The sequence below is a fragment of the Caretta caretta genome, chromosome 5, assembly GCF_965140235.1.
Source record: "Caretta caretta isolate rCarCar2 chromosome 5, rCarCar1.hap1, whole genome shotgun sequence".
Lineage (NCBI taxonomy): Eukaryota > Metazoa > Chordata > Testudines > Cheloniidae > Caretta > Caretta caretta.
In genome coordinates, this window is record NC_134210.1 from 46,934,452 (window position 1) to 46,949,122 (window position 14,671).

The 14,671-nt window shown below is 41.0% G+C and overlaps 2 protein-coding genes across 8 annotated transcripts in view; one reads left to right on the forward strand and one right to left on the reverse strand.

Annotated features, from left to right (window-relative positions):
- WDR41 (WD repeat domain 41) overlaps positions 1 to 10,138 on the forward strand; it is a 40,567-nt gene extending 30,429 nt beyond the window's left edge. For both annotated transcript variants that reach the window (XM_048849538.2, XM_048849539.2), the window contains 4 exons: positions 3,583 to 3,704; positions 4,704 to 4,792; positions 6,995 to 7,128; positions 9,832 to 10,138. In XM_048849538.2, coding sequence (XP_048705495.1) covers positions 3,583 to 3,704; positions 4,704 to 4,792; positions 6,995 to 7,128; positions 9,832 to 9,984 — 498 coding nt within the window. In that variant the 3' untranslated portion in view covers positions 9,985 to 10,138. The remainder of the gene's footprint in view (positions 1 to 3,582; positions 3,705 to 4,703; positions 4,793 to 6,994; positions 7,129 to 9,831) is intronic.
- Positions 10,139 to 11,407: 1,269 nt separating this feature from the next.
- PDE8B (phosphodiesterase 8B) overlaps positions 11,408 to 14,671 on the reverse strand; it is a 160,158-nt gene continuing 156,894 nt past the window's right edge. For all 6 annotated transcript variants that reach the window (XM_048849532.2, XM_075128518.1, XM_048849530.2 and 3 more), the window contains 2 exons: positions 14,305 to 14,434; positions 11,408 to 13,685 (listed from right to left, as the gene is read on the reverse strand). In XM_048849532.2, coding sequence (XP_048705489.2) covers positions 13,570 to 13,685; positions 14,305 to 14,434 — 246 coding nt within the window. In that variant the 3' untranslated portion in view covers positions 11,408 to 13,569. The remainder of the gene's footprint in view (positions 13,686 to 14,304; positions 14,435 to 14,671) is intronic.

A 14,671-nucleotide genomic window follows, 5' to 3' on the forward strand; every position in this document is an offset into this window, starting at 1 on the left:
GCTTAATGCATGGAGGCATTCAGTGGCAGAGGCCAGGAAAGAATTAAGTGAGTGCGAAGAGCGGAGGCAGGACGCGATGCTGAGGCTAATGGGGGAGCAAACGGACATGATGAAGCGTCTGTTGAGGGAGCAAACTGACATGATGAAGCATCTGTTGGAGCTGCAGGAAAGCCAACAAGAGCACAGACCCCCCACTGCATCCACTGTATAACCGCCTACCCTCCTCCCCATGTTCCATAGCCTCCTCACCCAGATGCCCAAGAACGCGGGGGGGCAGGCTCCGGGCACCCAGCCACTCCACTCCAGAGGATGGCCCAAGCAACAGAAGACTGTCATTCAAACATTTTGATTTTTAGTATAGCTACAATAAGCCATGTGGCCTTGTCCTTCCCTCCTCCCCCACCCCACCTGGGCTACCTTGTCCGTTATCTCTCTCTTTTTTTTTAATTAATAAAGAAAGAATGCATGGTTTCAAAACAATTGTTACTTTATTTCGAAGGGGGGAGGGTGGTTGGTTTACAGGGAATTAAAATGAACAAAGGGGGCGGGTTTGCATCAAGGGGAAACACACACAACTGTCACACCAAAGCCTGGCCAGTCATGAAACTGGTTTTCAAAGTCTTTCTGATGCGCAGCGCGCCTTGGTGTTCTCTTCTAATCACCCTGGTGTCTGGCTGCTCAAAATCGGACGCCAGGCGATTTTCCTGAACCTCCCACCCCACCATAAACATGGGGCACACAGCAAGCAGCAATAACAATGGGAATGTTGGTTGCGCTGAGGTCTGACCTAGTCAGCAAAGAGCGCCAGTGAGCTTTTAAACATCCAAAGGCACATTCTACCACCATTCTGCACTTGCTCAGCCTATAGTTGAACTGCTCCTTACTACTGTCCAGGCTTCATGAGCCATGGGAGCAAGGGGTAGGCTGGGGTAGGTGTGACTGTGCGATGCTGCCGGCTGGGAGAACAGCCTGAGGCAGAAACCTCCAGTTTGCATGATATTCTAGGCAGGACTGAATCTCCATGAGACGAAACTTAAAGAAGAGAATGACCTGGAGTCTCCGGCTCCCATTCGGTGCTCTAAGAGGAGGATAGCCATGTCTGTCCAGGCATCCCTGATCGACCTCACCGAGGTCTGCCAGGTGCACCCGGGAGATGTATGAGGGCTATCGGTCCTACTGCACCGTCTGCAGTGAAGGCAAGGAGCTGCTGCTGTGTAGCAATGCAGTGCCGCGTCTGACAGCAGCACCCAGGAGACGTACGGTGACGGTGAACTGAGCGGGCTCCATGCTTGCCGTGGTACGGCGTCTGCATGGGTAACCCAGGAAAAAAGGCGCAAAACGATTGTCTGCCGTTGCTTTCACGGAGGGAAGGAGGAAGGCAGGGGGGCCTGATGACATGTACCCAAAACCACACGTAATGTTTTTTCCCCATCAGGCATTGGGAGCTTAACCCAGAATTCCAATGGGCAGCGGAGACTGCAGGAACTGTGGGATAGCTACCCACAGTGCACCGCTCTGTAAGTCAATTCTAGCCATAGTAGTGAGGACGCACTCCCAACGACTTAATGCGCTTAGTGTGGACGTATGCAATCGACTGTATAAAATTTGGTTTCTAAAAATTGACTTTTATAAAATCAACCTAATTTTATAGTGTAGACAAGGCCTTAGGCTGTAGCTCATGGTCAGAGACCTATCTCCTTCCTCCATAGCATCTCTGAGTTTCTCCTGCTGGAACTGCAGCCTCCACCCAGCCTGTTAACTGCAGTTAACAGTTTCTCTCTCACCTGGACCATCCCTTCAGAGTCCTCCTTGCTGCCAGGCTCTGAGTTTCTACTGTTTTGTGGTTTATCTCAGTGTTAGGCCCCCAGGGAGGATAGTAATTAATGCAGAGGCTCTTTCTTCCCCTCACATTTCTTTACCTGCCTCTTGGGCTTCTCCACTGTTCTTATGAACTCCTTACAGGCCTCTGGCTCTTTTCTCTCTTTCCTCAGTCCCTTGCCCTTTTCTGGGCTCTCTTTTCCCTGTGGGGTCAATGCCTCTTTATAGAGCCCTTTCCTCCACACCGAAAGCAGGTCCTCCTTCAACCCAATCACTTACTGGGTGGTGTTCTCTGGGCCCTCTCCTTTGTCCTTGCCTCCTGGTAAGGCTCTTTGCTTCCCTCCAAATAGGGGCACTCCCTCTTCAGGTGGCCCCTGCTCCCATAGCCATAACACTTTGGGGTTGGGCCTCTGGCCTCCTAGTCCTGAAGCACCTTTCCCATTCCTGGCCCTTATAACTCCTTCTGCTTCTTTCCTGAAGGATTCTGTACAGCTGCTGCTGTTGACAAGCTACCTGCACCATACAGTCTTGTAAATAGACTTGGGTTTCACACAGTCTCTGAGGCTGGTTCTCTAATATCTATCTCCACATAGCAGGGACCCACCTCTGTTGCTTCTTATCTTCCCACTGTGGGAGCAGCAATTCTGGCATCCACCCTAGTAGAGGACATCTTCCCTCAGCAAAGAAAGTCTACTGTGGGCATTTCCATTTTTGCCTTCCTTTAGTGGTTCTCTCTCTGTTATATACCCTTGTTGCAGGGTTCAACCGCATTATAGTGTCTCTCTGCCCCTCACCTGGGGGATCTTGTGAGGCACAGTCCATTACTGACCCCTTATGTCAGAGGTGACCATCCTGCCCACATTCTCCATCAATTTGTGATGGGTTGCTCTACTCACCGGTGGACTGTGCTGCCTCCTGGTGGTTCTGGGGATTAATTCGGTTAGGCCAATGCTCCTTCCAGTGGTTAAACCCTATCAGTTTCTCCTCTACAACCCCTCTCTTGCTCCAGGAACCGCAGTGTCCTCTGCATGACTGAGCCCTCTGGCCAAGTCACTGTTGTAGTTTTCCCTTCCAGGAGGAGTGCAGCAAGGTTCCTGCTCTCCAGCAGTCTCAGGCAGTCTTCTGCTTCACTGTCTCACAGTGCCACCAGGCCCAACCTCTACTCCAGGTTCTGGCTCAGGGACCCTCTACACAGCAGCCAAGGTCCATTCCCTGCACTTTGCTGCCTTTCTCTGAGCCGATTCCATACCTCCTGGCCTTCCCCACTCCTCCAGGTTTGCCAGTCTCATCACTCCCTACTCCCAGGGAGTAACTCATCTGTGCAGCTTGCCCTGAAGGACCTGTGTGGGGAGCACACCCTCTCACAATAGTTTAAAACATTTTTGAATAAAAATATTCCATAAGAGAAACAATTGCTGCGCTTTGTGAATTTTTTATATCACTGTAGGCAACTTGGAATTCAGCATATAGAGGAATTAAGTATAATTACAAGTACATTTTTATGCTGTACTAATTTTGGGGCGATGATATGTAAGATCTCCTACCCATTACGCAATCTTCCTCTCTCATCCAGGAAGTGTCAAAGCTTTCCCAATTGTTTGATATTTTTATACTTCAGAAGGCAGTGCATTAATTCAGGTTAAAAGGACAGGTTGAGCCTGGTAGCAGTGGTTTACGATGTCGTAGTACCACTGGAAATCTATTACACAAAGTAATAGTTTTATGTCTGTATCTGTATGATGTTCTATTGAATTTTCTTTCCAGTGTGTGTTTGCTGCTGTTGGGAAGGGCATATATGTCTATAACCTTCAAATGAAGCGTGTGATTGCCTGCCAGAGAACTGCTCATGACTCCATTGTATTGCACATTGCAAAACTTCCAAACAGGTACAAGTCATGGTAAATTTTGTAATGCAGTAAAGAAATGGAAGGCTCAGAAAGATGGCTCGGAACAACCTGCAGAGTTACATTTAACTTCCCAAGGCAGCATAGGGTACCTGATCTTTGGCTTGACCTGCCCTTAAGAAATAGAAAGCATTGTTTTCCGTTTTGAAAATACACCATTATAATTTAATGTGGAATAATAGAATTCAGCATGCTTAGTACACAGCTTCCAAATTAAATACCTTTTTGCTTTTTTAAATTCAAATCTAGCAAAATAATTAATCTACATTATGGAAATATCTTTTCACATTTGTTTTTAATAAAGCAAAACAAAGCCACATGCCAAACTCATTTAAACATTTCTGTTGCTCAAAACCAGCCTAATTAATTTAATGAACAAATATTGAACCGAAAATAATCACTCCCAGTCTTTGTCATTTAGTGCCAAGTTTCTAGCAGGAGCTTAATATTTACAGATGAGTTACAAATCCATCAAAATAGAGCTAAGACAAGACAGCTGGTTGCCATAGATATCTCTATCTAATAGCTATGTTGCTGTTCTCCACTATTGTTTTATGGAGATGTCTATCAGAAGGTAAAATAAAGCCCTGATCCTGCAAACACTTGCATTGTGCTTAACTTTAAGCAGTGAGTAGACTCACTCCATTGGATTACTTGCATGCTTAAAGTTGTTAAGACTACACATATGCATTAGTCTTTGCAGATCAAGACTTATATTTGTTTTTATAAAGCCATACGTTTTTAAAAGCATTAGATGGGATTGCAGATTTGTATAGTTTTATACTAATTTTCCTGAGTTCACTAGAATTTGTCCTTTTGCAAGAGATCTCTCAGCATCGTGTTAAATAATAATTCTTAAGAGTTACTGGTAATAAAATTGGGGGACTTATTGTACTTGTAGTGAAATTTTATAAGTCGATTTGTGCTAATATGTATTCATGCTGGTTCTGTTTCAATATAATTCCTCATTTGGTTGGACAGGCAGTTGATATCTTGTTCAGAAGATGGCAGTGTTCGCATTTGGGAGCTACGAGAAAAGCAGCAGCTTCCAGCTGAGCCTGTTCCAACAGGTTTGTCTATAGCTCCAGAGAGAATTGGTTATATAAAAATGGTGTTAAACAAACAAATAGCCACCCACCTATGGACCCCCAAGTTGACCATCCAAAACTAGAAGTTCCTGAGCATAGTATAAAAAAACGAAACTATGACATGCTTGCAGTAGGGGCAGCTTTCATAGAAAATGTTGTTTTTTCTTTATTCTCTCTCCCCCGGAATTTATAAGCAAAGCTATCAAGACTTTCAACCAGCTGGTATGCATAGCCTCACCTACAGAGTTCCTGTATTGAGCTCTGGCCAGGTAGACCCCTGTACAGTGAGGAGCCTTGTTGAAGTCACTGGGATTCCATCTGGTTGCAGAGATCCACCACACAGAGCTCCCCTTCTAGTTTTTGTTCTTCCTTAGGGTCTTCGCTGAAACTGCGTGATTATATTTAAGCCTGTTTCTCTGTTCTCTGTTCTCTGTGAACAGAATATTCACCAGCAGATCACAGCTTCCTCAGAGAGTAGTTCTAACTTATTTTTAATTTTTGCAGACTTTTTTTTACTCTGTATTGATTATAAACAGTTCACTATGAATATTCTGTACTCAGTATTCAAAATCTGAGCTGTGGTACTCAGTTGTGATGCAATACATGATGTAAGATTGTTTATGTTCTCATATAGGAGGTACATAATTTTTATAATCAGGAGCAGGTGAAGATGCCACATGCTACATGGGGCTACATGGTAGGGGGCAGATGGAGTTGATCTGTTCTTTTCTCTGAGCGATCGCAGAGAGTAACTGTTCATTTGTCCTGTCGTCTCTCTCATACAGGATTCCAATTTGTCACCCTTCTTGTTCAGTGTGTTTGTTGAGCTGATCAAGTATAGGTTGTGTCATCTGCAGTCAGGGCCGGCCCTAGACCATATGGCACTCCATGCGAGGAGCATCTTTGGCACCCTCCCCCCACAATTACACAATAAAACAAGGTTCACAATATCACACGTGGGCTCTCACTTCACTTCGTTCTTATATTTCACTGCGGGACTGGTGACACTATGTCCTTTATTTTCCCGTGAGGGCATGGCTGACAACATTCTAGGAGATTCAAGGAAAATGTAGTTCTCAGAAAGTCTGGAAGGCTCCACGAGATTCTACAAAGGTCCAGAACATTTTAGGAGATTAGTGAAAAATGAATCCACATACGGAAGATCTGAAACATTTGACTTCAAACATTCTATTTTCCCTTTTGTCGCTAACAACAAAACCAGCACCGTGAGCCTGGTGTCCCCCATGCCTGGCACCCCAGTGGTCACCTGGTCGCCTTCCCCTAAATCTGGCACTGACTTCAGTCTATTGATAGATGACACCTAATCTTTTCAAGTCTGTCAATACAGTTACACAATTTACCCAGTGTCTTTTGGAGACTAAGGCATAAATGAGTACTAGCCTACAGAGAATCAACCTGCATAAGAGAGAGTGCATATAGGATGTGGGGAAAACAGCAGCGGCAGGGCTAGAGATTATATCCATGTTGTGAATTACAGAGTTACCTGCCCCTTATGGCTTAAGTTCATAACCTAGGGAAGTTAAATTTGCAGCTGCTTCTGGATATCTGGGAGCAGCAATAGCTGGTGAGAGCAGTCCTGGAGGAGCAGTTGGCAAGAACTTTTTTGTCCTCAAGTCCCTCTGGGTGATAGTTTTCTGTAGGAAGGAGAATATATAGGTGGCCAGTGCAGGAACAGAAACTAGAGCTTATTAGCTATTGACAAACATGAATGTGTTTGTGCAAGTCACTGTGGAGAGAGATCCGTGCCTCATTCCTCCCTTTCCATTCCATTTAAGGACAACCAGTCAATTTAGGCAGTACAGAGTAGAGGTAAGCCTCATAATACCGCACTATACAACTTTGTATCATGGGTTCATTTGGGCAGCTTCTCTCTGTGCTAAACCTTCTTCACTGTCTCATCCCAGTTACAATCCAAGCGGGTAAGGTAACTTGTCTGCTGTGACAGGCCTACTAAGGGGGACAGTATCTGTTACCCACTGATTTAAGAAGTGTGTAGTCTTAATGCAGATGCAGAAATGTTTTATTACACATCTGTTGTCTTTTTTGAGTTAAGTGACAATATCCCATAGTCCTCTAAGTAAGTATAGTGTTTAATTCGTCAAATATTAATATAAGCCTTTGCCAAAATGGAAAGAAGGATTTTCTCCTTTATATGTGTCCCAGGGTTTCTCAGCATGTGGGGATTTGGAAGGGCCAATAAACAAGCAAGCCAAACTGCTAAAAAGATGCAAGAAAGCACTACATCATATTCCTTGGAGCTTATTGGCGATTTGATTGGGCATTCATCAGCCGTGCAGGTATGTGGAATTTAGTAAGAGAAACAAAATGTGAATCTTATTTAATGCCGTAATTTTGGTAATGTTTCTTCTTAAACACCTGTAATTTATGACTAGATGGCTCAGGAGACTGGGAATCTGATTGTCACGCTGCAGAGCTGCATGAGGCCTGTACTTTGGCCTTGCTGGTTCACAGCAAGTTTCTCAAAAAAGAGAAACCCCAAGTCCATCACAAAGATGTCTGGGGCAAAATAATGTATAGATTTATTGTGCAATGTGAGAGACAAGTCAAATCCACTGGTGCAAAATCTAGGTAAGAATTAGAACAATTACAGCGCCATGAGGAGAGCTGTAGAAATAGAAGCCATAGAAAATATCACCTTCTGCATTATCAGGTTTCTTAAGCAACCTTTACTTGAGTCCTCAGAAGATCTCAGAAACAGGCATTGGGAACCTGGATATGCAGGTTCCAGGCTCCAACTCCAACTCAGGGGGCTGTAATAAATAAAACTTGTTAAGCAGCCTTCTGTCCTATAAGATTTATGAAAATCCTTTCTTCATTCATCAACCATAAACATTTACAGAAATGGGTTTTTTTGGCTGTTGATTGAAAGCAATGTTAACTGTCCCTCGTGTACAGTGTGATGTTTTATATCTGCCTTTTTAAATAAGGTACCACTCCATGCTGCTATCTGCCCAGTAAAATGTTAGTGATTTATTTTAATTTTACATAGCTGCACCTCCCCCTGTGTCTTCATGGTTTTCCAGTCTGAGGAACACCAACAAGGGTATCTATTTCTTGTTATAGAATTTCAGCATAAGAAAGAAACATTATGTATCTAGGGAAGAAGGAGTTGGGGAGGTAGAACACCTAGCTAAAGGGCCTATTCCATCCTACATATATCACCAACACTGATTTCATATAAAACAATTAAAATATATAATTGTCAGCACTAGGAGTGGGGCATTTCCTGCTAGTTGATGGGATGGACTTTTCTATAACCAGGAGAGAGAGAGAGAGAGTCTGGCAATGGGCAACAGGGGATGGATCACTTGATGATAAGCTGCTCTGTTCATTTCCTCTGGGGCACCTGGCATTGACCACTGTTGGAAGACAGGCTACTGGGCTAGATGGACCTTTGGTCTGACCCAGCATAGCCGTTCTTATGTACCCCGCTATCTTTACAAACAGGAAAGAAGGTAGAGAATAAGGAAGGGGCAGTCGTGTAGAAGACAGTTCTTTTTTGAGTCACTATTATGCCATAGTTGAGAAGGTCTAGTGTAACCACACTTAACTGCAATTAATATATTATTAACCCTTTGATTCTGGAAGTGAGGTTTTTCCTGGCACAACATGCAAATCCGGGAGCTGCTGTCCCACTTGGATCTTTGTAACAAAACAAAGCCAAGGATAAAATGTATCCTATGCTCTAAACAGTATTTTCCCGTGATTGTATTTGATTTTTATGCAAAAATTGATATTTGCTTAAAAACTCAGCCACATCCAATTCACAGCAAGCCACAGCCGTTTCCTGCGGAGAGCACATGTGAATCAATCACTGAAATACCCCGTGCCACCATGCAACTGTTTGTTCTTCAATAGACTTTATCCAGATTGCTGGGTCTGTTTGCTGCTGCATTTTGCATGGGGAAAATTGTAATTTTTAACTCCAAGCTGACTGGAGCTGTTTAAGATAGAAAACTAGCCTGCATGATGAAAGTTGCCAGTGGAACATGATATCCAAAGCTGTGGGTTTGAAGTATTTCTACCTGGGAGAGTCCCCATTGCTGGTAACTTTGCTATGGCTGTTCCTGGAGGAGGCAGGCTGTGACAGACTCCTTTGGCTGAATGCTTCCGCAGGACAGAATCTTCCTAATCAGTTGAGGAATCAGGATATTACAGCTGTGAGATAATTGTGCTCATGACATGTTCCTCTGACTGCTGCACTGAATTGTTTTCATATTTTGACAGTTTGACATCTGCTGCTTTGCCATTCCTGGTTCCTTTTACTGTTTGTTGCTTCTTGACTGTTGGCAGATTGTTGATAGTCCATGAAGAGAAGTCTTGAGGGGCTTCCCTTTCTTTACTGTGTACTTTCCAGCAGCACCATTTGTCAGCCCTAACTATCTTGTTAACTCCCTTTCTGCTATTCTTTAGCATTTCTGGCTGGGCCACTTTCCTGTGTCAGTCTGTGTTTGCCTTGGCTAGACACACTTTGCTGCCTGAAGAAGTTGCCATCTCCTCACTTATTGTATGACCTCTGGTGGTGTCAGGCCCTGATGTGATGGGGGAAGACAGTGTTGCCCAGTGGTTAGAGCACTGGACTGGATGTCCGGAGACCTAGGTTCTTTTCCTGGTTCTGCCAATGGCCTGGTCGGTGGTCTTGGGCAAGTCACTTCATTTCTGGGCCTCAGTTTTCCCATCTGTAAAATGGGGGTGACCTTTGCTAAAATGCTTTGAAATTTACTGATGAAAAATGCTATATAAGAACCAGAGATTATTATTGTGACACAGATTGTTTTTTCTGCTATCTCTGCCTCACATTTTAGTATCAAATAGTTTACACATAATATGGAAGATTTTGTATGAAATTTCACATATGTGGAAAACTTTATTCTGCATTTAAATAGATCCTCAATGAACTGTCTCACACAAAGCTGAAAATAAGCAACTTGCCTAAATCTAAATATGCAGCATGATCATGTTAATGGTTTTCATTGCAGATGTTCCTGTACTTTAGTGAACTTGGACTGGTGACATGCTCTGCTGACCACCTTATTATTTTGTGGAAAGATGGAGAAAGAGAGTCTAGACTGCGCAGTTTAACATTGTTTCAAAAATTAGAGCAAAATGATGCTTTGCAGCTTAGTTTCTAACTTGGCTGAATAAGAGGTGGATGTGCATGAGCTGTGTATATGTTAGGTATGTGTGTAAAGGAAATTGAGCTATTTGAAAAATTGAAATATTGAAAATAACGTTGTGTATCATTATGCCTTACAATAAAGGTGGTGTCTTTTCCCTTTCTTTGAATTCTTAGTTATTACTCTACACAGCCAAAAGAGAATGTTGCATGTTTGAAACAGTGGCCTGCTGCTTCAGCAGAAGTGCCATGTTTGTTAAGCCACTGAAAGTAATTGTATTAATTATGATTGATTGTTAGAATCCATAATTTTCTTTTAAAGAAACATGGATGGAGATCAGCATGAGGCTAAAAATCTTGGTTTAATCATAACTGAAGTAGTTTGTCATTGGGAATTTCACTTCTTTCTAACAGAGCCAACCTCACAGGGGGGGCTAAGGAAGAATAATTAGAAGTTTCATTTATATAACCTCTTATTTAAAGGCAGAAGTAGATCGCTTTTCTTACTGGTGGTCTGAGTTTAAATGTCTGCAGAAAATGATAAACATGAATGCCATTAGGTAGGATGATTTTTAGTATTTTAAGTTTTTATAATGTGCATGAAAGTAGGGGACGAGAAGAAATGCCCAGTACCTGTTTTGCCAATTGAGTAGTACAAGGATGCTGGTAGCTCACAGTAGTTGTGACCTTAGTGGGGACTGAGGCATCTGAGATGTCTTATGTAACATTAGTGTGTTTAAAATGAAGTATAGTTACAAATTAGATTAGTCTTTTCATCATTTCTTCATCTCAGTTCATTTGACTTGAATAAAAACACAGGCAAGCCCTCTAGGCTCTTTAGAATGTGAGAACCTCCATATTCAACTGAGACTGGAAATGGCTTGTTCAGCCATAGAGAGAAATCTAGGAGAGTTTTTTTAGTTGGTTTTAAATCCACTTACCTTGAGACTGCCCTTGAATAGAAGTAAGCACAGAGGAAAACCCAGCAGCTTTAAAAAACGGGTTTTTAGGGCATGGTGGTGGTGCATCTTTCAGAAGTAACAGAGCCATAGCTTTTCCTATGTCATCTCTTCCTTTTGAATCAGTGGCAGCTATTTTCAGAGCTTGATAGCCGACAGAGAGGTTTAAAGTTTGTAATTCTGGATTTAGCTGAGTTGAGGCTGCAGTGAGTGCAATTAAAACATAAGGGCCAGACCACTCATTCCTAGGGTAAAACCAGCAGGAGGAAGTTCTGACAGAAGAAATCAAAAAACCAACAAGGATGAGTGACAAGTTGTGCTGACATAAGTGGTAGTGTAGACATGGCCTAAGGCTTTTATTGCACAAGGTCATCATTCCACTACTAGTTACCTTGCTTAACCCCAATTTTGTTTCTTCATGTGTTGGGGAAAGAGTGTAGCGTTTTACAACTAATATTGACTGCAGATTAAAGCTTCAGATGAACAGAACTGTGGATGAGCTTTATTTCTTCAACAGTTAACATCTCCTGCAGTACTGAAAGAGTTTGAAGTTGGTATAAAATTTGACAATAGGAAGCTGAAGTAAATCTTTATACACAGCATTTATAGTCAGAAAACTGATATTGTATTTAACAAACTGAGTTCAAGTGACAACACTCTGAAGTTTCCTAGGAGATCTTTCCAACAGAAACTGCAACGAGAGTCAAGTCTGTCAGCATATAATTGGTTCAAGATATAACCAGAACACTTGCTCGTAAATGAAAGAATGAGAAGAACAAACATTTTACAGTATAAAACATAGAAGTCAACTTATTTGAATAAAAATCCATTGGAAAGAAATATAATCAGAGCTGAAACTTCGTGTAGTGGTACATTATGGGAACAATGAATATAGACAGTTCACCAAAAACACCATTCGTCAAATATACACAATGCAGCATTATAATACACAGCAAACTGCCTCAGCTATGACAAAAATAAGGTTCGATTACAATTTTAACAAAAATATAGCTTATATACATTTCTCTGCACGGAAATTGTACGGTTTCCATTTGTTTACATAACTTGGTACAAAACATAGAAAAAATGTTGGCACATTATGTAAGCTTCCTGCAGTAAACTACAATCATTGTCATTTTTCCTCCACAGCAGTATATGTTTTCTTTTTACCTGGTTTACTACTTGATACAGCACAAAACAGAGGTATAGAGCTTGTCCCAAGTCCTTTATTTTCTCTGAGCAATGCGTTACCTCTTTCTACGAAGTCACAGCTCGCAACTCTTGACTGCAGCTTGGAGTGCACAGTGTTAAAAATCAGTAATTGCTGTTAGCTGTTTTGCTAGTATTAAACAAAGTCTAAAATCTGAACTCAGGGTTTGCACAAAGTCATGATTAAAATGAGGTGTATAAAAATATGCATTTGTGCTTTGGAAGCGTTACCATAAATTTCATATTTTAAAACTAATGAAAATACTATGTTCAGTTTCTAACTTATTTACAGCTTTTGAAATACTTTTTACATCATCTAATAAAACAGCATATTCTATTAGAGGGATTAGAGGGGAAAAAAGCATAAGTTATAATGCTGTTATAATTTATAGCCTGAAAACTCTTAAAAAGCTACAGGTCCATACTCATATATATAATGTGTGTGTGTGTGTGTGTGTGTGTGTATACACACATACACACACACACACACCCCACAACATATGGCCTTGTGTCCATAAAATTTAGATTTAATAAAATCTTAGTGACCATGTGTACAAACAACATTTTATTAAAAAAAGTTTGTTGATCAATCCCACGCTGTATTGGCTTACATGTAAAATATGACAAAATGTCTCCTGGTAACCTCTGTATGATGGCAGAGAAAAGAGTGAATCGCACCAATTATATGAACCATGATAAATCCCCTCTCTATAACAAATGTAATTAAATTAGACTGATTTAATTATAACAATCAAGAGTTTATATGGGAAAGGAGAGAAACAGATTGATCTGTGCAATGTGACAGAGGTAAAATTATATTCAATCTTTGATTAATAACAAATGGTTTAAGTTGTAGGCAGTCTAGGCAGTGTTCCTCTGAAAGCAGTAGGTTTTGCAACTATTGATGAAGCCTCACTTGTTCTACTCTAGAGCTTCTCTTTAGAAATAAAGTTCTTAAAAGGTTTTCCTTGTGAGGAAAACTTACATAATGGGGGCAAATTTATGCCAAATTATGGTGGTTTTTACTCTATTTTGTGTTTGATTAACTTATTTGCATTTCACAGGTGAATAGATTACACTTTTGTTGGAGAACCATTTGTAAATAGTATATTTAAGTCACTAAATAAAATTGCACCAGTTACAAGATTTGACAAACGCACTAAAACAAACATTACAAATTAGCTTTAGAAATACCTGTTCTGCCATGAAAGGATAGTTCCAAAGACCATTTATTCATCTCCAGTTACATACCTTGATGAAAAACAATTTTGTTGAATTTAGAGCATTTTAAAAGTGAGGAGTAAAATATTTTCTCCTTGCTGCAGAGTTTTTAAGTTCATATGAAAGGAGACACAATGCCTCTTGTATCTAATTTAGTAAATGATTCACAGTGTGACTGGTAGATCAAGAGGTCCTGTTTTCTTCTCTTTGCTTCAGTTGTTGTTTTCTGCTGAAAGCCTGAGACTCTTGCATTTTAACTCATCTAATGTTTTCCAGTGTTTGTAGTTAACAGCCAAGTGTTGCATTAAATCAGGTAGATGTGCAAATGCTGCAGTGGACAGAAGGAACAGTAACATATCACAGCTTTGTACGGCATAGTGTTCAGAAGGATAGCACCAGCCTCACTTGGCCTAACGTTTACACTATTATAATCTGGCAGGTGATCTGGGTGTAACCTTGCCATCCTTTTACATGTTGCACTACTATTAAGTAGTGTTATTAGGGGCAAGATTCTGCGCTGTTTTCACAACAGCAGCACCGGTAAGCAAATCCTATTTTTATGAGTGGGCTGATTTATCAATAATTCTGGTACACTAACAGGAAGATATATCTTAATTTTCATTTGCTCAGAAGAAATATTCTGCTAAAGGAGAAAGTTGGTAAAAAATAACAATTTTCATCTTAAATCATTAAACAAGGTGAATAAAATGTTTTATTTTTAAAAGTACTTGATTCTCTGAAATGATCTACAATAATGTTCAATTTCAGTATAAATCATGCAATTTACACAACTAATGTTTAGATCCTCCTGCATATTCAGTATTGACACAGTTATTGAAATGGAAAACAGTAGAACAGGGCTTGAGACAATTCATGAGAGAATATCATCGAGTTTGTAACAGGGATTTGCTCTTCAACAGAGAAAGAAGAAAATGTAAACTTCTTACCATCCCAGGCATCAAACATGTCTGTTATAAAATAATCGATGAAGGATATCTGAGACTTGGGGATGCTACAGGTCTTTCGATCAAATACTGGCATTACAACTGGTAGACCCTGTCTTTTCTCTTCATCTGTCTGTAGAAAACAAAGCTAATATTAGCCTTTAAAGCTTTGCCTTTGCCCTCCTAGGGTGACGACAAGCTGAGGATTAGGTGAATTTGTAAGTAGACCAAAACAATAAGTGGTTCTTTAGCCAATCACCAGAACACAAAAATTGCAAACTAGTAGTTTAATGTGATTAATTCCTTGGGGGGATTACTGTGTCCTTGGTTAAGATGGATTAACAACTCCTAGTTCAAGGATCATGTTTAT